A 23,106-nucleotide genomic window follows, 5' to 3' on the forward strand; every position below is an offset into this window, starting at 1 on the left:
CAGCGTGAGCGTGAAAATGTTACGTTTTTTTTTTGTATTACGGAAAAACTCCTTGACTGATTTCGACGAAACTTGGTGGGGGAGTTAGGTATGGTCCAAGGATCATGCCATTATATTTTGGACTTGGTTTCCCCCCCGCCCCCCCCCAAAAAAATTGTTGGAGAAAATTTTTTTTTTTGCATTTCTGCATGTTTCAAGTGATTTCCAACCCCCCTGCCCCCCCCCCCAAAAAAAGAAATTGGTAGAGAAAATTTTTTTTTCCCAACTTTTTTTTCAACAAAATTTCGATTTCTTTTTTTTGCATTTCTACATTTTTTAAGTGATTTCCAACCCCCCCCCCCCCCCAAAAAAAAATGGAGAAAATAACTATAACTGTCAGCAATGTTGACATATTTAATGAATAAGATATAAGGTTCACTTGAGTGAACCAGCAGTATTGGCGGCGGAGGTTTTGCACTCTCCCGAGTGCTCCCCCTCTAGTTTCCTTTCCAATGTTTTTGTCTACCACACTTTTTTATATGCCCGATATATATATATATATATATATATATATATATATATATATATATATATATATATATATATATATATATATATATATATATATATACATACATATATACATATATACATATACATATCGGGGTGTATTATGCGATACCGGTCGTCTGTCTGTCTGTCTGTCTGTCTGTCTGTCTGTCTGTCTGTCCGTTCCTGTCCGCACTCTAACTCCCAAAGTTTTCAACTTTCACGTTTCATATTTGGTACATAGGTACAGACTGTGGAGACGGTGTGTCATGACATACGTTCGTCATCTAAAGTGGTTGTCATGGCAACCAGGATGCTGTTTTCCATGAAGTAGCACAATTCTGTATATACCTTCTTTTTAGGGTGTATATTGTGCTCACTTGCACTCTTGTTACTGATTTACAATATACAAATACATATATTGCTTTATAATTATACTTCACTGCAATGCTTTATAAAAAAATATTAATTATTAGACTCGTCTTTTAAAAACGATTAATGTATAAACAGGTGAGCATTGGGTGGCTTTGACACCAACTCTGGTTTAAAAAGGGGCAAGACCCCTGGGCGCTCACCTGGTAGCGGCTGGATAAGATAACTAGGGAACCACTGGGTAGCCTTGGATGACTCACAAAATATGCAACGGAGAAGAAAGTAAATACCCATGGGTTTTATTTTTAAATGTTATGAACAAACCTTGGTACATCTCAGGTGATAAAGGGTTGTGGTCGTTTCATTGAAATTGTGTGTGTAGTTTCACAAAAGAAATTGCAAATGTTCATGGACGGACTGACAGAGTGACGGACTGAGCGCCATCCCATAATCTCTCCGGAACTCAGTTCCAGGTGAGCTAAAAAAAACAAAACTGACACTCCTTTATATGCACACTAGACCACTCAACCAATACCAAACACTTGTACAAAACTATCAACAGCATCACAAACACCAAAAGTGGCATAACATCCTCACATGCAGCAACCATAACTACCACAGACAACATACCATTAGAGGAATGACGAGCTAACGTCCTCATAAACCACCGCCCTTCCATCCGTCACATGAGTGGCCCCAGGAAGAAAAACAAAAATTCCTACACCAGCAGGTGACCCGGGTCCTCTGAAACGATCAAATCCATAAGGGCACATGAAAACGCAGACATAGATACGAACATGGGACTGGGGACACCTTTCCCACCCAAGGACAGGTTCATTTTGACTATTGTCCTACTCCTACGCTCTGCTCGCATACCTTGGAAGAAGCTAAAATCCAGCTTCTCCAGAGCCCGTCCCACCGCAGGAGGAGGTGGGGAGATGAGCCAAATATAACAATTTACCAATCAAAATATTATTGATCACTAAATTATACCCCTCCATGGTAAGGCAACTCAGCTGCCAAGAAGCAACTTTGGTCTCCAAGTTCTCGGCGGCCACCCCGCTTGGGTCAAAGCAAACGCTGAGGATCTTTAATCGATCTCTCCACTCCGTTTACGAACAAGAGGGGGGCAGAGCCCGTCCTGTGCCCCCTAAAGTGCATGACCTCATTCTTCCTTGGATTGACTTTGGAAGAGGAGGCCAACCCAAAAAGCTTGCAAAGACCCACCAGCCTGCATTTGGCAATGATGTCGGGGACGAACACTGACACATAATCCATTTGTAGGCTCACCTTTAGGCCCTCGTCATGGGCTCCAGGTACCCGGAGTCCTGGGAAGGACGGGTCCGCTTGCAGTGCACACACAAATGGTTTAATGCAAAGGGTGTGTGATATCTGGCAGCCCTGCCTGACCCCAGAAGTGACTGCGAAGGCTCCCGAGAGATATCCTTTGACCAAAGCATGGGCTTCAACGTACAGATGCATTAAATTTGGTCCAAAGCTGAAACAGTTAAAACCGGCTATCACATATTCATGAGACACTGTCAAAAGCCTTCTCCTGGTTCAAACTGATGATGCTCAGTGGGAGGTCCCTTTCCTCCGCCAACTGGATCGCCTCTCAAACCAGGCTCAGGTTGTCAGACACTTTGCGACCCAGAACAGAACAAGTCTGATCCGGGTGCTCGAGATCCCCCATGACACTGTGTACCCTCTTCTACATCATCTTGGTGAGTACTTTGTAATCGACATTCAACAAGGTCATCGGGTGCCAGTTGGGCATGCCCTCACGATCACCATTCTTGTGCACGAGGTTCACCATGCCGCGGCACATCGAATCTGGAAGCCTCGGAGAGGTGGCTCGCTCCCGCACCACCTCCAGATAGTCCTCACCAAGGACATGCCAAAGGCAGCAATAAAACTCCACGGGCAGGCCGTCGTCACCCGGTGTTTTATTCGCAGCCAAATCCCGAACAGCGGAGGACAATTCCTCCAAGCTCACCAGTTTTTTTAAATGCTACCTCAGTTCGGAGGTCAGATGGTAACTCGGATGGCCGAGAACTTCAGCCATTCAGATTTCATCAACCGGTTGTTTTTCAAAGAGCCTGGAGCAATAATCCTCCACCGCTTCCATAATTCGATCAAGGTCGAAACATGGCCTCCCCCACGTTAACCTGTGGCAAAACGCCTTTCTGCTTGTCACATAGTTGGACAAAGAATCTGGCACACTTTTCGTTCCCCTCCAATACCTGCACTGTTCTGGAAGATGATTGTCCTTGCCCTGGCTTCAAGGAGGCCAAAAATCCTCCCCTTCACCTGGTAGATTTTTTTCTGTCACGTCAATTCCTTTGCAGAGTTTCTGAAAAAGCGTTGGAGGTACGCCTGCAAGCATTTCAAACGCTCCCCTTTCCCCGCGGCCCTCATTGGCCCGGCCGTATGGAAAAATGCAGCAGTCATACATTTCTCCTCCCACCAGGGTGCTGAGTTCGGGAAGAGGCACCTAATGGCTTTCCAATCCTTATACTTCCGATAATAGGAAAGCACTAAACTGTCATCCTGCAAAAGGCGACGGTTAAGTTTCCATAGTTCAGAGCACCGGGCACGTACCCCATATAATTCTCTACCCAGAGACAAGTGACAGCGTTCCGCAAAGGCCACCGCGTGAAGTACATCGTCCAGGTCGCCAAAATTTGGTGACAAAAAGCAATCGATCCCAGCCAGTCTGGTACCAGCCGCATTGGTCCAGGCAATATTACTCCTTCGAGCACCCGTGTTCCTCAGCCTAAAATCCTGAACAAGTCCTTTAAGGATTTGAGGACAAATCTATCCACATCTTTGTTAAAATCTCCCCCAACAATCGTAGGGCCAGAGGTGGAAAGGAGGAGCTCCAACTGGCGCAGGAGCAACACTTTCACACCCGTTCTGAGGGGCATACACATTGACCAGGGTCTGGGGAGGTCGATAACACAACCACCCTGAGCGAGGCCAATCTCCCCGGAATAATTTCCTCTCAACTAAGGACCTCGTTCGGGCTCTTAATAAGGAACCCTAATCCTGCCGCACTGAGAGTATTGCTTCCAGACCGATATGACACTCCGTACCGCCATTTTGCACTTAGATATTCGTACTCCCTGTGCAGAATATGGCATTCCTGCAAAAAGCAGATGTCCCATTCAAAATTGCGTAGTTCTTCAAAAGACGGTGATCCTCCGGACTCTGGTACGGACTTCCCGTAAGTTCAAAGATGTTAATTTTGAACTCTTAAGTGTTGGTACGTTAATCACCAACCAAAGTGCAGAACATGTAAGTGGAGTCATGGGACAGATGAAGCTCCTCCCTCCTTGGCAGTACCCAATGGGCTACCATGCTGCTTCTTCTTCCTGCGGTTATTCTCACAGTCGGGGGGGCCTTGAGCATGCCAAAGAGCCACTTGCCATCAATACAAACATTCTCCCTGCGTAGTTGAGCTAAGTCCTCCCCCTCTGGAGACAGGAAGTTCTCGGGCAGCCCCTCGCTGTTCGAGAACGAGAGCCCCCCCGCCCCCCCCCCAAGCAAGTCCGCAAATGTTAAGGCTGCAGTCTCCGGAGTATGGGGATGAGGGCTATGGGAAGGGGAAGAAAGTGGGGGGGGGGAGGGAAATGGGAATGGGAAGATTGGGTGGGGGGAGTCCTCTGGAGACCAGCTGCGGCCCTCCCCAGCTGATCCCAACCCTGTCGAGCGAGCTCCACTCTGGACCTGGATGGGTGGCCGGACGAACGGGGGACTTCAGACCCCACAGGGCCCTTGACTTCTGCTGGATTGTTCTTCCTCCATGGGGCCTTGCCCAGGGGAGCCTTCCTTTTCTTGCTGCTCCTCTGGCACTTTTTAATTGTTCATTGTTCTTTGTCCTCTGCACCAGCGGAGGTGCTCACAATGAACAGTTCTGGCAGGGGACCTTCTTCTGAGACCGGCACGTCCACTGGTCTCGCTGCCGGAGCCACCTCAGTCGGTTCCTCCTCTCCCACCTCAGTGGGTCCGACACCCAATACATCCACATCGAGGTCCCTCTATTTATGAGGCTGAAGGATTATGGACCCCTCCTCATCCTTCTCCTCCTCCTCCTCCTCCTCCTCCTCCTCCTCCTTTTCCTCCTCCATCCCTCCGTCACTCTCAACTGTGGGTTGGGGGGGGGGAGACAAAACAGCCACTGGCACAGTTCCCCTGCTTGTCCCAGAGGAAACATCCCCACCCCGCCCACAGAGGCACGCATCTTACTGGCATAACTCTGTGGGCAGGGGCGGAAGGTGTGCCTCGGTGCACCACAAAGGCTGCGCTGCACCTGCGTGGTGCAGCACTCCCTTAAATGTCCCAACTGGCCACATTGGGAGCAAAATTGTTCTTTGCACCCAGAAATAATGTAACCCAGTTGAACGCATTTGCGGCATACTTTGTGCTGCCCCGCCTAAAATGCTTGCTCATGGTCTATCCCGATAACAATCCCGTTAGGGATGTGGGTTACCGTACCATCATCCTTGAGGCGATATTGCCAAGCCCCAGTCCAAATATCCAAACCATTTTGGATAAGCCTTGGTGGGGTTTTGACATCCACAAAGCGAGACAAGCAAAACTTATCTGCAACGCTCTCATTGTAGAAGCGGACCGTCACGAGCCTTTCATAGTCAGAGAAGGCCTCGACAACCCAATTAGCCAGAGACCCAGCTGACCAAGCGGCAGTCCACCCCACCCAGAACTCTGTTAGCCTTCCAGCGGACTGGAAGGACACATCAAACCTTTGGGCTAAATAGATGAGGCAAATGAGTTGGCAACCGCAAACCCCACCATGCCCAACAAAACCTCCAGACCAAAAGTCTCAATGGCTGGAACAGCACCATCCTTAACCAACCGAAAACGGATGCAATGATGACACCTGCTCGCCATCCCAGGGTTCTGGGAATGGTGGGGACAACACTATTGATACCAGAGTTGGTGTCGAAGCCACCTAATGCTCGCCTGTTTATACATTTATCGTTTTTAAAAGATGAATCTAATAATTAATATTATTTATAAAGCATTGCAGTGAAGTATAATTATAAAGCAATATGTGTTTGTATATTGTAATCGGTAACAAGAGCGCAAGTGAGCACAATATACGCCCTCACAGGAAGGTATATACAGAATTGTGCGACCACATGGAAAACAGCATCCTGGTTGCCATGGCAACCACTTTAGATGACGAACGTATATCATGACACACCGTCTCCACAGTCTGTACCTATGTACCAAATATGAAACGTGAAAGTTGAAAACTTTGGGAGTTAGAGTGCGGACAGGAACAGACAGACAGACAGACGGACGGACGACCAGCATCACATAATACGCCCCGATTATATATTGTTGCAAATTCGCGCCCGCCGGCGTGCGATCGGCCACGTAACTCGAATCGCGACACGTCGCCCACTGGACGGACAATTTGGTCGTGACCCTCCGGGAACTATCGCCCGGAGCCAGTCGCACCACCAGTGAGGCTTAACCTCACCACGATCGTGCCAATTGCCCACCCACGCAGGATAGGGTTGCTCGCCAAATTCGACCTACCTAAGTACCTGTGCGAGTGGTTGACCGGGCGATCATACCATGCCACAGGCCGACTCCGGACACGAACTGCTTAAGCGGTTCGTTCCGTATTACAGGGATAACCGAGCGGAGTTATCGTCGGCCTTGACGGTTCCGATTAATTACCGGGCGTTTTAAACCCACTACGAATCTCTTACGCGATGCAGGATGGAGAGTCAATAAAAAGGAAGGAGACGAAGCAGAGCGGGAACAGTTCAACAAGCAAACATTTTATTTACACACACAGACACAAAGCAAGCACGTATCCACAGCCATACAATTATGCAACAAAAGCAAATGCAGAGTTAAAACCGAATAAGACCGACACACGGCAACACTTACGCAGTTCTACTTTACGGACGGCGCCACCACAAGCATTTACACAAAAAGCAAAGGAAAAAGAAAAGAAGTCGCGACTTCCCTTTTCGTGGCCGGTGAGTCCCTCTCCCACGACCGTCAGCATGGTCGCGCCTGGCCCCGACCTCTCTCGCGGCCGGCGAACCCTCTCCGGCACTCCTCGTCCGTGGCACGCAGGTCCACCTCACAACCGGCGCTGCCGCGTCTCCCGTCCGTGCCTTCGTTGACAGGCCGCTCGCCAAGCCGCGAGCGCAGGACCTCTTCCCCCGACAAGACAAGGAGACAGGAAGCCTCTCTAACTTAGGAGACAGGAGGCCTCGAAGACAACTTCACTCTTAGGAGACAGGAAGCCTCGAAAAACCAACTCAACTTCTTTACTCAAGGTCCGTGCTGTCCGCCTTTTGTCGCGCGGGGTCCCGCCCTTCGCTCCGCCCCGTTTTCAGCCCCGCCTCCCTTCGAGCTTCTTGGAGAAGCCTCTCGAAGGGGGGCGTGCCCTCTCGCTCTCCCTCCACCCCGCCCCGTGCGGGGGCCGGGGGAGTCAGTTTTTGGCTCAGGGCCAGAGAATTATTCCCCCAAAAAGAGGCCTCCACCTTTTCTCACCTTTGACCCCCGGCTCGGATCGCACTTCCACCACACCGAGCGTGGAGAATTTCGACGGGAGAAACAGGTGGGAAAAACCCCCGAGCATCGTTGTTGGTTTTTGTTTGTTCCTCCGCGGAGATCGTAACCGCACGGGGCCTATTGAATGGCGAGTGGTGAAGATGTGGTAGCGTAGATGGTGGAGGTGGCGTGTAGTGTGGTTGGCTCTATGGTGGGGATGGCGTGGTTGTTGAGATGCTGTTTGTTTGAAATAAAAGATAGAACAGAAAAATGGCTAACTCAAAGCGTTGCAGCCCGGATGAATCACATAAATTCCCTCCATACAATGGGTTTGGGCTAACTACACATGGACCCATCGAGGTATCTCACCTGAGGACTCTTTATGGTGTAATGCGAATTTCCACAACCGTAACAATATATACAGCTTGGGATCCCAGGGTCCTGAGTTCAAGCCCTGTTGGCTGCTGAATTAACACCAGGGGGTTGACTCAGCCTGTCATCCTTCCGAGGTCGGCGAAATGAGTACCAGTGTACTGGTCCCGGTGTATGCCCCGGTTAGAATAGGTGTACCATATCCCTGTGTGTCGTAAGAAGTGACCAGGATTGGCGTCATGAAGGGCATACGGCCATAAAACATTGCCTCAAGAAAAAGCCAACCCCTGCACAGCAGGGAAAAATGGCTGTAAAAACGGTAACAATATATAGTCATGCGCCGTTTAACGACGTTCCGGGCAACGACGGATCGCATATACGACGGATCTGCCAGCTCTGAAAAAAATGAAAAAAAATATGTCGCTGAAAAATTCCGATCGCAGAGTGATCTAGCCGACGTAGCACTGCCAGTGGTATAAAAATAGCACTTACAATTATGTACGCTGTGCAGTACATAATACTTCATAATGATAAACGACAGTGTGGCCTTGTTATAATGCGATCGTTGAGGTCCATAAAATGTCATCGCGAAAAAAGCAGGGTCGTGCTAAATCGGGATTCAAGGAAATTGGCTTTCAAACTGAACCAATGTTTGCACGTTTACCTTCCAGCAAGTAAATTACCTTTGAAATGAAGAATTCCGCGAATAAATCGTTGTTACAGTCGAAATTAAAACACAAATTTATTTTTGGTGAAGCTTTTCATGTAGTTATAGCAATCGCACTGTTCCGAAAATATATGTCACAATTGACAGGAGCTCGTTTCTTCATTTATAAATTATAACATCGATGCAATGATTTTATATTTATAAAATCCAAACGCTATTTATTAATCTTTCTATAATCGATGCGAGAGGGGATTGTAAGCTGCTGCTAACAACACCGATGGCCGTCATGAACAGCACAAAGGTAAAACTAACGTGTCTTCCGTCTCTCTTTGATGCGTGTTACAATTGCCGATAGTATTCAGTACAGTAACATGCTGTACAGGTTTGTATCCGACGAGCAATAGGCTATTCCATATAGCCAAGGTGTGTAGTTTTGTGTTAGTACGATGTTCGAAAACGAAAACGAAAAAAAATGATGTTCGCACAACGACGACGTCGCTTAACGACGCGTTTCTCAGAACGTAACCCTGTCGTTAAGTGGCGCATGACTGTATATCGGGCGTATAAAAAAATAGTGTGGTGGATAAAAACAGAAAGGAAACTAGAAGGGGAGCATTCGGGAGAGTGCAAAACCTCCGCCGCCAATACTGCTGGGTCTCTCAAGTGAACCTTATATCTTATTCATTAAATGTCAACAGTGCTGACAGTTATAGTTCTTTTCTCCAACATTTTTTTTGGGGGGGGGGGGCGGTTGGAAATCACTTAAAATGTAGAAATGCAAAAGAAATATTTTTTTTTCTCTAAATTTTTTTTGGGGTGGGGGAGACTTCTTTTGGGGGGGGGTTGGAAATCACTTAAAACATGTAGAAAGGCAAAAAAAAAATTTTTTTTCTCTAACAATTTTTTTTGGGGGGGTGGGGGGCGACCAAGTCCAAAATCTAATGGCATGATCCTTGGACCATACCTAACTCCCCCACCAAGTTTCGTCGAAATCCGTCGAGTTTTTCCGTAATACAAAAAATGTAACATTTTCACGCTGACGCTCACGCCGGGGGTATCGCTATAGCTCTCTGTTCTTCGAACAGGCGAGCTAAAAAGGGGGGAGAGGGAGGGAAGAAGTAGAAAAGGGGAGCAAGGTGCTCCCCTCCTGCCTGGTGGGTGAGGTCTACCAGACAGGAGGAAGGCTGGCGAAAAACAGGAAGGGAAAAGACGAGCGAAAACGCAGGACAAACAAGGTAAAGAAGAGCAAAAAAAATAAAACGTGCTTAACAAACACAACAAGGCTCACATGCTGTGCCAATATGCACTTGACCACATTCACAAGGGTTGCGGTAAATGCCTGGCTGGTGGTTAGGAGGCCTTCTGTCCTTTGTGTGTGCAGAATAGATTTGAGCTTGTGTGTCGAGCGATGGCGTGCTGTTATGTTGGCAGTCTTGAGAATGTGCTAAATGTGGTGTGATGTACGTCCAATGAAGGGGACAATAACACATGCTCGAGCTTCCGGTGTGGGATCACAAGCTTTCAGTAGTTTAGTATTGATCTTTTGGGTGGGATAACCATTGAATTCAAGGGCAGTTGTGAAGTGGCATCGTTCACGCTGCAGATTATACTTGTCGCTAGTAGTGTCGGCGTGGCGAATGAGAGTGCTGCTCATGGACTGGATAGTTGAAGGATGGTGAAAAGAGCGGTAGTTGAGGTGGTGGTCCATGTGAGTTGGCTTCCTGTATCTCTTGTGAGAGGGCTTGCCATAAGGAGACTTGGTAATGAGGATGTCAAGAAAATGAATTGACTGTTGTTGCACGACTTCCATGGTGAATTTAATGTTGCATTGCTGATTGTTAAGGTGCTGAAGAACAGTATTGAGATCTATCTTATCTTGTTGCCATGATAATAAAGATGTAATCTACATAATGTAGCCAGAGCTTCGGCTGAAATGGTGTCAAGAGGAGGGCTGAGCGCTCAAAAATTTCCATGATAATGAAGAAGTTTGTTACTATTGGTCATCAAATTGGTATCTTCACCCACCACTAATTTCAAAATAATCATTTCCACTGCAGTGCATTTCAGTAAGACCCCCTAATCACCGTACTAAAAGTCCTAAAAAATCATAGCATGGGAAAGTAGTTCTAATTTGCATAATATGAAAATTAGGTTCCGCCATAAGAGAAAATTCCTATTTTCGCTATAACTTTGCATCTAAGTACCCAATTGAAGCAAATCAAGTGTCCAAACCCATGTTTTGAAGGTCAATGAACATGATAGGCACATTTGCAAATTAATATTTTGAATATAATTTGCATATTATGCAAATTAGTTTCAGGAATTAGAGAAATTTCTAATTTTCACAATTATTTTCCATATAAGGAACAAGTATCCAAACCCATATTATGAATACAACTTGCATAAAATATGCATATTAGCTTTTAGCAATTAGAGAAAATCAAAAATGTCAGATAACTTTGCATCCATGTGCCTGATACAAACAATAGTCATATAAAAGCAAGTATGAAAAATTAACTAAAGCAGCAACAAGCAATACCTGAAATACTTAAAGTGGTGACACCCAATCAAGATAAGATACATTTAACACAGGTTTTCACTGCTAATCGGTAATGTGGTTGGTGCTCTTAATGAATTTTCAGGTAACATCAATCGGTATCACTGCTGTCATCTATCTCCACCTGAGATGAATTAGCGCAACTTACACCTTTACACACCCCACACATCCATGTACAGTCAATGGGAATACGCTTGCAGGTGCGTCTGCTGGTGTTACACCCGGTCTTGCAGTTACACCTGAATATCTTGGTCAACTTCTCTGATGCAGCGGGGAGATGTGTCTATACTGGCAGTAATTGGCCATCAGTGATCTTCCATCCCCATTCTTCTGGTGTTAATTGTCCAGCAGTCTCTTTCCAAGTCTGAATCTGAAAATATACTCACAGACTATGATACTGTGTAGCAGCAGATGTTGGCGGCAATATCTGAGGCTCCACAAATGTTCTGCTTTTTGCTACCTTCTCACAGAAACGTTTGTCCCGCAGAACGTTTATACCTTCACCCTTCTTGCCATTATAGATGTAGACTCGGGCTTTCTCTCCTGCATCAATTATATCTTTCTTTGCAGCACCCTCTTTTGTGAACAGGTCAGCAAGTTGCTGGAAATCAACATTGTTCTGGACTTGTTTTAGGGCTACTGGTTTGCCGATACCAAAAACTCTTGATGTATCACATCCAAGCAGTGCATGCACAAAGAGTAGTCTGGAACAGATTTTCTTTCCCAAGATCTCCTGTGTCTTCTTTATGTTCCATACCTTGTGCTTTTTGGTGTTCTCTTTTATTTCAGGTTTCAATAATAGGTCTTTCTCAATTGCATCTCCATGGTAGCACAACAGGATTAGCAGCCCTGTGTCATCACCAATAAGAATGGTGTTGACAACCTTCGCTGACTCTACTGCTGTCTTGACAATCAGAATGTCTGCATCTCCTTTGGCATGAATCATTGTGCAGCCCGCCTTCTCAAAGAAAGAACTTAGCATATTCAGAAACCTTTGTTTGTTTACTTTGTTGCCCAGAAACTCATTTTTCTTCAGCTTCAGCGAAGTCTCTCTTGTAAATATAACATTTGGTCCTTTGGAGCTGCCTGTGCGTCTGCAATGTGAAGTATCTTTGATGGTGGGCCCATCTTCATAACCATCGAACACAATGGTTGCCTTTCCATACCACTTTGTCACATGTGTGATATATATATATATATATATATATATATATATATATATATATATATATATATATATATATATATATATATATATATATGACATTTGCTCTCAAAGGTTGACCTCTTGACCACGGTAGACGTTGCAAGACCACGGTAGACCACAGACAAGACTGTCTGATCCAGTTTCACCATCTCCCAAAGGGCATCACCTAGTGCGCTTTGTTTGGCTCTCTAGGAAGCCCAACATTGTCAAATAATGCTGTGGGATGACTGCAAAGCTCGTACTTAAACAAAGCTGCTGGATCTTCCTGCTCTTCACGGGTGGCGATAACACTCGGTCGCTGGAAAAGCAATTGTGGATCCACCTGAACTGGTTCTCCACCGATGACAACAGTTGTCTTGGATCCGAGTGTCACTGCTTGATTTTTTTTCCTTTTGAAAGAGTATAATCATTCACATTGTTCCCAACCATTGACTCTAGTATAGTCTGGCCTCCAGATCTTGCCTTGTTGACATTCACTTTGTCATGTGCAGCAACACCGCTCAGTGTTATGCAGGGATGGCTCGCTCCCGAATGGATCCCATTCGTTGAAGGCTTCAATTAATTTGTAGGTGTCTGCTGTGTCCCGTTGTTGTCTGGACTTGGATGTGTCTTTGTGCTGCTCACTGGCATTTTAGTTTACACCAGTGAGCTCTTGCATAGCAAATTGACCTGGGCACAAGATGGTATCTCCAATATCCAGGTCAGCCACTGGACCTCGGTCATACCTCTGCCTCTCGTCAACCCACCACTTGTTTTGATACTTCTCATTCACACTTGCTCAATTACGAGATCAGTAGATAGGCCTGCCCAGAATCGATCGCTTCTCCTAACAATGTGAAAACCATTCATGAAGCTTGTGTATACATTAGGATGAGTCTTGTCAAGTTGGCACATCTTTTACAGATACAGGTATGCTGATTTGGCATACAGATTGTGCCCTGCTGCTGCAAAAAGGTAACATATCCTGTACTGCCGCAAGATGCACCATCCAATTCCCTGTGCGTTCAGCTTTTATGAATTTCTTTAGGATGGCAACCATGTCCAAGTATTGCAACCAAAGTTGGGCAGTCTTTAGGTCACTCATTGAGCTCCGTTCTCCTTTCAATTTATTAGCAACTCTTGAGAGAACCTCTGCAGAGGAAATCTCAACAGCGATACCCGGATGCATCATGAGGTGATCAAAAATCTTGCTGGCTTCAAGCAAGTATTGCTCTTGGTTCTTGTCTGGAATAACTTCATCCTCAACTTCCACTTCCATCTCTCCTGATAGGCCAATTGTATGCCAGTCATCAGAGGTACTTTTTGTGTCTCGTTCCGGTTGGTCAGGTTGATGCGTGGGTATGGGCAGATTATATGCATTGGCTACTGGTATCGGTTTGAGGGCTGCCACCCAGAGATGCCCTCGCACTGCTCTGGAGATTGCTTTTCCACTTAGCATGTGCTTTACAGCGTTTCCGGCATACACGGCTTCAAGGACTTCTTGTAGACCACTTCCTGCCATAAGGTAACCAATAGAGCCCAGAAAACTTATTTCCATGTGTAAACCTCCAAGTCTCAAGATGATAGATTTCAGGTAACTGTCAGTTGGCTCTGATTCTACAATCATTAAGACTTTCCACCAAAGTGGCTGGTCAAATGTAATCACTGGGGTGACATTGTAGGCATTGGCTTGTTCACACACAAAAGTAAGTGTGGAGAAGATACAAGACATGTCAGTTGAGTCCATATCTATCATGGGCAGGAACTGCACAGATGACTTGCCAGGATAGTCACCCTGATGAACAGCCTGCTTCATACCTGACCATGCTGGCCTCTTCGGACGAAGGACAAATGCCACTTCCCACAGAAGATCGATGTGATACGTTGGATCGTGCACTTCCATTGCCTGCAGTTCTTTGTATGTCAATGGATTACGTCCTGTGTGCTGAGATTTGAAAGTTTTGATGTTGATCCTTCCCACTTTTATGATGTCATCCGTTGTCACTGATACTCTAGCTACAGGTTTACTAAGCAGCTTTCCTGGTGTGAAAGTGGAAATTATCCCCATTCCATGGAATGTTCCAAAGCCATCAAGAGTTCTTGTATTGTGATGGACATTGTCACCAACATGCTGAATGAACTCTCCAGATCCAGGCTCAGGCAACTCTGCCCCTTGTGTAAGAGCGGCACTTTTCTCGAACTTCCGCACTTCAGAACAGGCACAACTGAAGCCGTGTTTATGAAGAGTATCTACGATGAACGGTGATGATGAATCTACGATCTACGCTTGCATTATAGCTTGTCCAATTGATGCTACCTTCAGATCAGTGTTTTTGCCAACGAACAAACCTTGCAACAACATCAGTAGTGACTGTGGAATGAACTGCACAGCTGCTACTGTTGATGACATCTGTTCTCTGGTTGGATATACTCGTACATCATTAGAAGAGTCAACTGCCTTTATGTCACTCTTGATAAGCTTGGCAACTGTTTATCATTCATATTTTCTCAATATTGGGGTCCTCTTTCTTCTGTTCCTTGTTCAAGTCATGGAGAATATTTGCTGCTGTTCGTCTAAAGGTTACAACATTTGGCTTCCCATTCAGCTCGATTATTATGATATTGTCACCCAAATGTTCCATGAGTTTACTCTTCATATGTGTAAAGCCATAAGCTGCAACCTCTGAACCCAAAATACCTGTCTCCATTTTCTCAATCAAGTCTGTTATTGTGATCTGTTGGTCATCATTTTCCTCCAGGTACTTTGCAACCAACAGGAATGCTTCATATCTTTCTGCTTCTTTGGGTCTGCCAAGCCTTTGTTTCTTTGCAACACTACCTAGTCCAGAGGAATGTTGTTGTGGAACCTGCTTCCCAGTCCTGAAGTTGACATTACAGCTTTGATGGTAAACTGCATCGGCTGTGATTAGGTCATTAGCATATGCAATTCTGCATGAAACGAACGTTGACCATTCATCTTTCCTTTGTGCACATGAACGTAAGACAATATTTTGGAATGATGTGGTTCTTACAGGAGAGACATCCATGCGATCACACTTTTTCTCATTGGAAGTAGCTGGTTCACCGCAAGACAAACGGTGCTTGTCCAAACTGAACATTGGCGTTTCTGAACGGATACACGGTGAGGGCTGATCTTGGTTCAGTTACTTTTTCCTGTGCCTTTGCACTGGTCTGTGGATGAGTGAAAACCCGTCGGCATTCTGTGTGTACTCGCTGACCTTTATGAGTTCTTGTACTACTTCCTTGCTTCTCACTGGCCCTGTTGATACTCTCGCTCCCCTTTTCTCGTAGGATTGCAGTATCCTGACCATCTTCAAAACTCTTCTCGCAGAAAACACACTCAGCCATAGCTATCTGTAATTCATGAAATAACAGAGCAGAAACAATACAAGTTAGGGTTAGGGTTACGGTTCAATCGGATACAGTACTTCGATGCAAAGTTATAGTGAAGATATGAATTTTCTGTTACATGATTCTGTTGGCTCCTGATTTGTTCTGTGTAACTGCCCTTCCATGAGCTTGCAGCATGTAAAAACGACCGTACCACTGGTAGGCGTGGATAACCCACAAATTATTTAACGGAGAAGAAAGTTAATACCTATGGAGTAAATACCTCCTGAAAGACAATTTGAACATGAGGAGCGGTGGCACAAAGTTTTTGTTCCGCACATCCTCACAGATGACCAAAAGAAAATTGTCTTCATGTCATCCAACATGTTTGATCGATGCGTTTCGGATCCAATGTTCTTACCCCAGGTGATAACGGGTGATTAGCCGTTGGTTCACGGGTATGACCTGCAAACGAAAGCACAGAGCTCCTTGTCGAAGACATCTCGCGTCACCGAGTCCAAAAAAGCGCATCAGTTGAGATCGCAGGTCATGCTGATTGTGTTCTTTGACATGGAAGGAATGGTTTACGCAGAATTTCTTCTCACAGGTGCCCAGTTAATGTGGCTTTCTACGTGAAGTTATGAAACATTTGTGAGAGACAGAGAGAAAAAAAAACAGAGAAGTGGAAGAATGGGTGGCTCCTTCATCACGACACTGTGCCCTGCCACACGTCGCTCTCTGTCCAATTTTTGGCGGCAAAAACATTCTTCCGCAAATAGCAGGGTCCATCAGTACTCCATGGACCTGTAGACCCCTTATGACCCTTTCAAATCCTAATGGTCCATTTCGACCCCTTCGACTCCTTAAACCATTTAGACCCCGTGAGACCTTTTTGGTCCTTTTATGACATTTTTAGTCGTTTTATGAGTCTTAGTTCTTATGAGATGCTTTCAATACTTTAGACCCCTTTAGGGTCTAAAAGGTTTCAAGGGTCCTTTCACTGGGCAAAAACGAATGGAATGCTTTCATCGATTCAGGACCCGCTCATCCAACATAGTTATCACTGCGTGATTACCTTCGCATTCTGCGAAGGGTTATGTTTTGGTCGGCGTGTATTTATTTATTTATTTATTTATTTATTTGTAATCTTGTGATTCGTATAACTCAAAAAAGTTTTAAACCAAATTGCATGAAATTTGGTGGGATGATTGGTTATTAGCCAGGAAGCATTCGATTAGATTTTGGGATCGTTTGGGTCAAAGGTCAAGGTCAAGGTCACGAAAAGGTCAAAATCGTCTTTTTACGATAACACGGTCAATTTTTATTCAATTTGCATGCAATTAACGCCAAAATGTTCAGAATTCAACGCCTCATCTTGCGATATGCAATATGACACAATGACGCCCATACTCTTGTTAGCGGTTAGGGGTCAAAGGTCAGGGGGGTCACGACCTTGGAAAATATGCGGTTTTTGTCATAGCGCGGTCAATTCTTGTCCGCTTTCCATGAACCCAGCACCAAAATGTTCAGAATTTAATGCCCAATCTTGTGACACAATGACGTCATAACACATGTCACCGGTTGGGGTAAAATGTCGGGGGGGGGGTCACGCCCTTGAAAAATATGCGGTTTTCGGCATAACTCAGTCAATTCTTATTCGATTTGCATGAAACCAGCATCAAACGAGATTACCTTCTCTTATTGAAACGTTGTATTCACCGAGCTTGCGAGTGAAGACTCACCAAAACGACGTGAGTTGATTGTTGTTTAGTCCGTAGCCCCCGAAAGTCGGGGGGGGGGGTCATGACATTATAGATATGTGGTTTGTGTCATAAGACCATTCATATGAAACCAGTTCCCCACACTCGTACCAAGAACAAAAAAGTAGTGGCGGCGAAGGTATGTGCTCTATGAGTGCCCGTTCTAGTTCAAGCGTGCTATCAGGCCTTTCAGCCCTCACGGACCCATAATTTTCCATCACAACAAACTGAAAATCAATGATCACCTGATGCACCCCAAATATGACCGCCCTCCATCGGGAGACGAGCGTCTGTCCCACTTGGGACTCACCCTTTGGACCTTGCTCTTCCTTGAGCCAATATTATGCATACAGAAAACAAGAAGGGAAATGGTCATGTTCATTTTATACACCCCCACCTCTACCTCCGCATCTACCTCTATCTCTCCCTCCACTTCCAACCCCCACCCCATCCACCCCCCTTCAACCACAAATGTGTTTTGTTTTTTGTAATGCAGTTTTCCTATGTTGGTGCTAATGATTGTTTCCTGTTTTATCTTGCATTTCTTTCACAGTTTACAAGCTCTTCATTTTCTAAGTACATTTTGGTCCAGAGAGTACTAAGTAGGGGAGGAGACGCAAGAATTAAAACGTATCTAAAAGACAGGCTGGAGGAAGAGGTTGACACAAGGGAGTGCTGAACTTGAAGAGGTGACATTTGGGCTGCCAGGGTTTGTTCCGTCCATGGAGAGTTGGGGGTTCTTGTTCAGGGTTAAGTCCCCATTGATATGTCTACTCCTTTTGCTCCTCCATCTTCTCACCCAAGGTAAACTTTTGGGTTTTTATTAAAAAAAATTGTTGAAATTCAATGTTGCTTGCGTTTGATTTCCACTTATAGCAGACATGTGTGTCGTTGAGTTTAAAGTGCTTTATCAGTCTATGCTAATTTGCTTAATGTGCTGATTTGTTTAATTTCTCTTTCATGTATTGACTTTGATTTAATATATTGATAGCTTTGTAGTGGGATGTTGGTACCTTATTGTGCCCCCCCCCTGTTTTATGTACAGTGGCCTGCAAAAGTATTCACCCTCACCAATAATGCCACATTGAGATGAATTTCGAATTATGTTGAAACAATTTTTCCAAATTAACTTTTTTTGTTCATAACTGAAGATATCCAATTCGACACTGTCATGCAGTCGTGGCCAAAAATATTGTCACCCTTACACTTTTTCAAATAACTCACATTTTCCTCTAAAAATAAGTTGAAGTTGACAAAAGTATTTTGTCTCCACAATTCTTATTTCACTTTATATGACAGAACCTTTGTTTTTGATTCAGAACTTCATATATCCTTTTAAATCAGAAAATGAAAAGAAATGTCGTTGACAAAATTGACACCCTCAACTTAATATTTGGTATCACAGCCTTTGGACAAAATTACTGCAGTCAAGGGCTTCCGAGAGCCATGAATGAGCTTCCTTCACCTCTCTACTGGCAGGATGGCCCACTCTTCTTGTGCAAGCTGTTCCAGTTCTTCCAGATTGGAAGGGTGCCTTCTCCCAACTGCTGTTTTCAGATCTCCCCACAGGTGTTCAATGGGATTTAGATCTGGTCTCATTGCTGGCCACTTCAGAACAGTCCAGTGTTTCATCTTGAACCATTCCTGGGTGCTTTGTGAAGTGTTTGGGGTCATTGTCCTGCTGCAAGACCCATGACCTTCGACGGAGACCCAGCTTTCTGATACTGGGTTGAACATTGCGCTCCAAAATCCTTGGTAATCTCCTGATTTCATGATGCCATGCACACATTCAAGGCAACACCCAGTGCCAGAGGCAGCACAGCAACCCCAAAACATCACTGAACCTCCTCTATGTTTGACTGTAGGGAAGGTGTTCTTTTTTTAAGGCTTCATTTTGTTTTCTGTAAACATGGAGATGATGTGCTTTACCAAAAAGCTCTAATTTGGTCTCATCTGTCCACAGGACATTCTCCCAGAAGTATCTTGGCTTGTTCAGGTGTGTTTTGGCAACTCCAGTCGGGCTTTCTTATGTCTCTTTTTCTCAGCAGTGGGGTCCTCCTGGGTCACCTACCGTAGAACCCCCTTTCATTGAGGTGGCGACGGATGGTGCAAATTGAAACTGTCGTACCTTGTGTCTGAAGGTCAGCTTGAATCTGTTTGGCAGTTGATCAATGTGCTTTCTCCACCACTCGAACAATCCTTCGCTGCAATCTTCGATCAAGTTTTCTCTTGCGGCCACGTCCTGGGAGGTTGGCTGCAGTGCCATGGGCCTTAAACTTCCTGATAATTTGCGTACAGTGGACACAGGAACATCAAGGTCTCTGGCGATGGACTTTGTAGCCAAGCATGGACAATCTCAAGACTACAATCTTGTGTCTGACCTCCTCACACAATTCTCTGGTTTTCTTTCTTTTTTCCATGCTCATTGCGGTACACATAGTAACACAAAACAGCAGAATGACTCCTTTTTTCGATTCAAACTGGTTGAGTGAGTGATTTTTATATTGCAGGCACCTGCAACTCACCACAGGTGAGTTCAATTCCAAAGTGAAGGAGAATCACCTGCTTGAAATCTTATTATTTCTAACAACTTCTCAAAGGTGCCAATAATATTGTTGTGGTTCTCGGAACTGCACGTATCCAACATACAGTGGTCCCAAGATGGTTATTCCATTAATATACGTTTGGACAGTCCCTTCCCTTTTGTCGAGCGGGACAACGGCGGCGTGAATCTCATAGCTAGGTTTGCTTACATCATTTCTTCTTCATTTCATTTATAACATCATTCCTACTCTTCTTTTCTGATTATTCCTGAGGTAAATCTGAGCCACGTGTGCCCTTCGCTGTGAGATGGGTCCTGAGCAAAGGCCAAGCAGGCATTACGCTGGACACCCTCCGTAGAAAACACAGCCTGCCAAACGCACGCGCAGTGGTAATTTCCACCCAATGGACAGGAAACACCCAACACGACGCCCACGCAGCACGAAACACGTGCTGAGGCCGATAATAGAAAGGCAACCCCACGCCACGTTGGGTGGGATGCAAGTGTGCAAGGCGCAAGCGGCACGTTCCTTTCAACCCATTTCTGGACTCATTATTCTTGGCATTCTCTTTTCCCTCCATTTCTCCATCTGACACATATCTACAGTATATCCTTTTCATTACAAATCTCCATATAATTATATAACGATCGTTCCCCCTCAATTTCTGACACGTATCTGTGTTGGCCCAGCGCACACGATCGCATAATCGGGCGAATACGCACGCTGACCACGTGGGCCATGGGAATGTGCTCGAAGGCAGACCAGCGCTTAGCTGGTGACACCTTATTGGACACATCTTACTGTCTGTGCATGGGTCTGCCATAACATCTTACCTTCTCGCCTCTACGGCCAGCGAAGCTGCGATCGGGCGGAGGCTTGTTGTACAGCTCGTGCCACGTAGCGCACACGGTGCAGGCACATTGACCAGCGCAGGTCGGGGGCACCCGAGCAGGCATGCGGGACCCTCGGCCGGTCGTCAGGGCATGGCCCGGGGGTTCGTGCAAGGCAATTCACGACGCGGAATTTGTTGTGGGCGATTCATATCATGTAGTGGGGTCACAGCGAGACAATTCCACAGCGCGGAGTCGTCTTGCCGGAAATGGAATGTTGCGGTTACCAGTCATCGCAGGGGGTCAGGGCCAATTGGAGCACCCGATTCGAGTGACGACACAGCGCTTTGGGGTAGCCGCCTGCCCCATGCCGCGGGGCCTATAAAGGCCCGAGCGGAGCCTTCAATCTCTCTCTGCCCTGCTTCGCCTCCTGCTCAAGCTGGACTTTGACTCCGCCTTCTGTCGTCATCGCCTCGACTCCGCCTTCTGTCGTCATCGCCTCGACTCCGCCTTCTGTCGTCATCGCCTCGACTCCGCCTTCTGTCGTCATCGCCTCGACTCCGCCTTCTGTCGTCATCGCCTCGACTCCGCCTTCTGCCGTCATCGCCTCGACTCTGCTTCCTCTTCCCCGCCCACACGACGCTGACTCCACCCTCCCAAATCAAGCCCCTCCTTCACGCCGATGGTCGCGTTGCATTCTTCAGACGACGATATGCACGAGTTGCAAAGGCGATGAGTTGTAAAGCAGGAGACGACTCGCCAGCTGTCAAGGGGGTACCGCACAACGGAGCATCCCCCCAAACGTATTGGTGTCGCATTCGAGCAAGCGTGAAAAGGTACCAAGAGACCGTACTAACAGCCTCAACTCCTCCTGTCTTGCTGTAATAACTCCTCTTCGCGCGTGTGTGTGTGTGTGTGTGTGTGTGTGTGTGTGTGTGTGTGTGTGTGTGTGTGTGTGTGTGTGTGTGTGTGTGTGTGTGTGTGTGTGTGTGTGTGTGTGTGTGTGTGTGTGTGTGTGTCCTGGCGCCTGTCCACATAAGTGAGATTTCACAAGGTATTTATTTCGGTTTAAGTCTGCTCTGTGTCCACTTTCATAAGTTGCTTGTTTATTGTTGCACTATACCTTTCTTCCCTATCCCTGCACAACACACCCCAATAAACTATTCCCTGTGCCACATACTTTTCTTTGCCTGCTTGTAATTAAATTATTATTATAAATGTTCCCAGCTCGTTTTTCTCTTTTTTTTTGCATTGATCCAGCATGGTCCGAATCCTTGCTTAGCTGAGACTTTTATTTTTTTTTTCCAACGATCCATTCCTTTTAGCTGGTACGTCCTTGGCAGTGTCGCTCTGCTGCATCCGATCCGGTCCGGTAAAGTGATCCGGTTCAGACAAGGCGTACCGAGGGCATGTTCCCCGGTAATTAAATCATTTGATTAATTAGGTAACCCGGTTAACCCACAGACTTTGAGAACCCTAGGTCACGCGGTTGTGTTATTGGCATCCACGGTCGGTTAGCGACCCGCCGTGTCATAGAATTATCCGTGTGCAATGGCCTACAATTCCGGGGAGTCTAGTGGGAGCCGAGATAGCTTTCCCCCCTCGTGGTCTTCTGACCCACCCGACCCCCGGCCCGCAACAATATTGTCTGGGCCATTTTAGGATTTGTGTGTGGAATCTGCTAATATTTAGTCGTGTTTTTTTTTTTTTTTTTTTTTTTAGCTTTGTATGTTTTGTTCCACTGCAAACCAAAGAAATACATATAGTAGGATCATTTACAGCAATTCCGTGACCGTGGAGAGCATAGGTTCGTTTCTCAGTGGATTTGTCTTCTATGAGGGTTAAATAAAATTTTTAGCCCCCATGCTCCTCACAAAAATGTGGGCTAACTCCGTGAGAGCCCCAAATCCAAGATGGCCACTGTCAGCCATGTTGGAAATTATCTTTGCAATGGTTTGGCCTACAATGTACAATGCTACACAGTATATGTATTCTGGGACTTTTTGGGTCAAGGAATTCATATTTGATGTTGGTTTGATGATTTGACCTACTTTTGACCTTCAAATCCAAGATGGCTGCTGATTTTCAGCTGGGAAAGGTCAATTTTTCAATGTTGTCCTAGAGCCTTCATAATAGGCTCTAATGAAAGCTGTTTTCATGTTGAGTTGAGGTATGGACAGTAGAACTACAAGTAAATGCACAGAGGTCATCTTGGTCAAAAAGGTAAACATTTGTGGTTGATGAGGAACAAACCTTTGCTCTCCATGGTCATGGAATTACTGGAGGTGGACCAACGAAATGTGTATATTCTAATACATTGGCATGCATTTGTACATCAATATCTCTATTTTAGGGAAGTACAATGTCTTTAACCTGAATTTACAACTTTCCAATGTA

At 45.7% G+C, this 23,106-nt stretch overlaps 1 protein-coding gene across 3 annotated transcripts in view; it reads left to right on the forward strand.

Annotated features, from left to right (window-relative positions):
• Window positions 1-23,106, forward strand: part of LOC147031140 (sodium channel regulatory subunit beta-3-like) — an 82,979-nt gene that overhangs the window by 19,607 nt on the left and 40,266 nt on the right. For 2 of the 3 annotated variants that reach the window (XM_085875926.1, XM_085875927.1), the window contains exon 3: window positions 17,890-18,140. In XM_085875926.1, the coding sequence (XP_085732052.1) occupies window positions 18,059-18,140 (82 nt within the window). In that variant the 5' untranslated portion in view covers window positions 17,890-18,058. Of the gene's footprint in view, window positions 1-15,259; window positions 15,368-17,889; window positions 18,141-23,106 lie in introns of all 3 variants that reach the window. The other variant, XM_085875928.1, reaches the window with a different exon arrangement.

Source organism: Eptatretus burgeri, chromosome 3 (genome assembly GCF_056783735.1).
Source record: "Eptatretus burgeri isolate ZD-2024b chromosome 3, Ebu_testis_v1, whole genome shotgun sequence".
Lineage (NCBI taxonomy): Eukaryota > Metazoa > Chordata > Myxini > Myxiniformes > Myxinidae > Eptatretus > Eptatretus burgeri.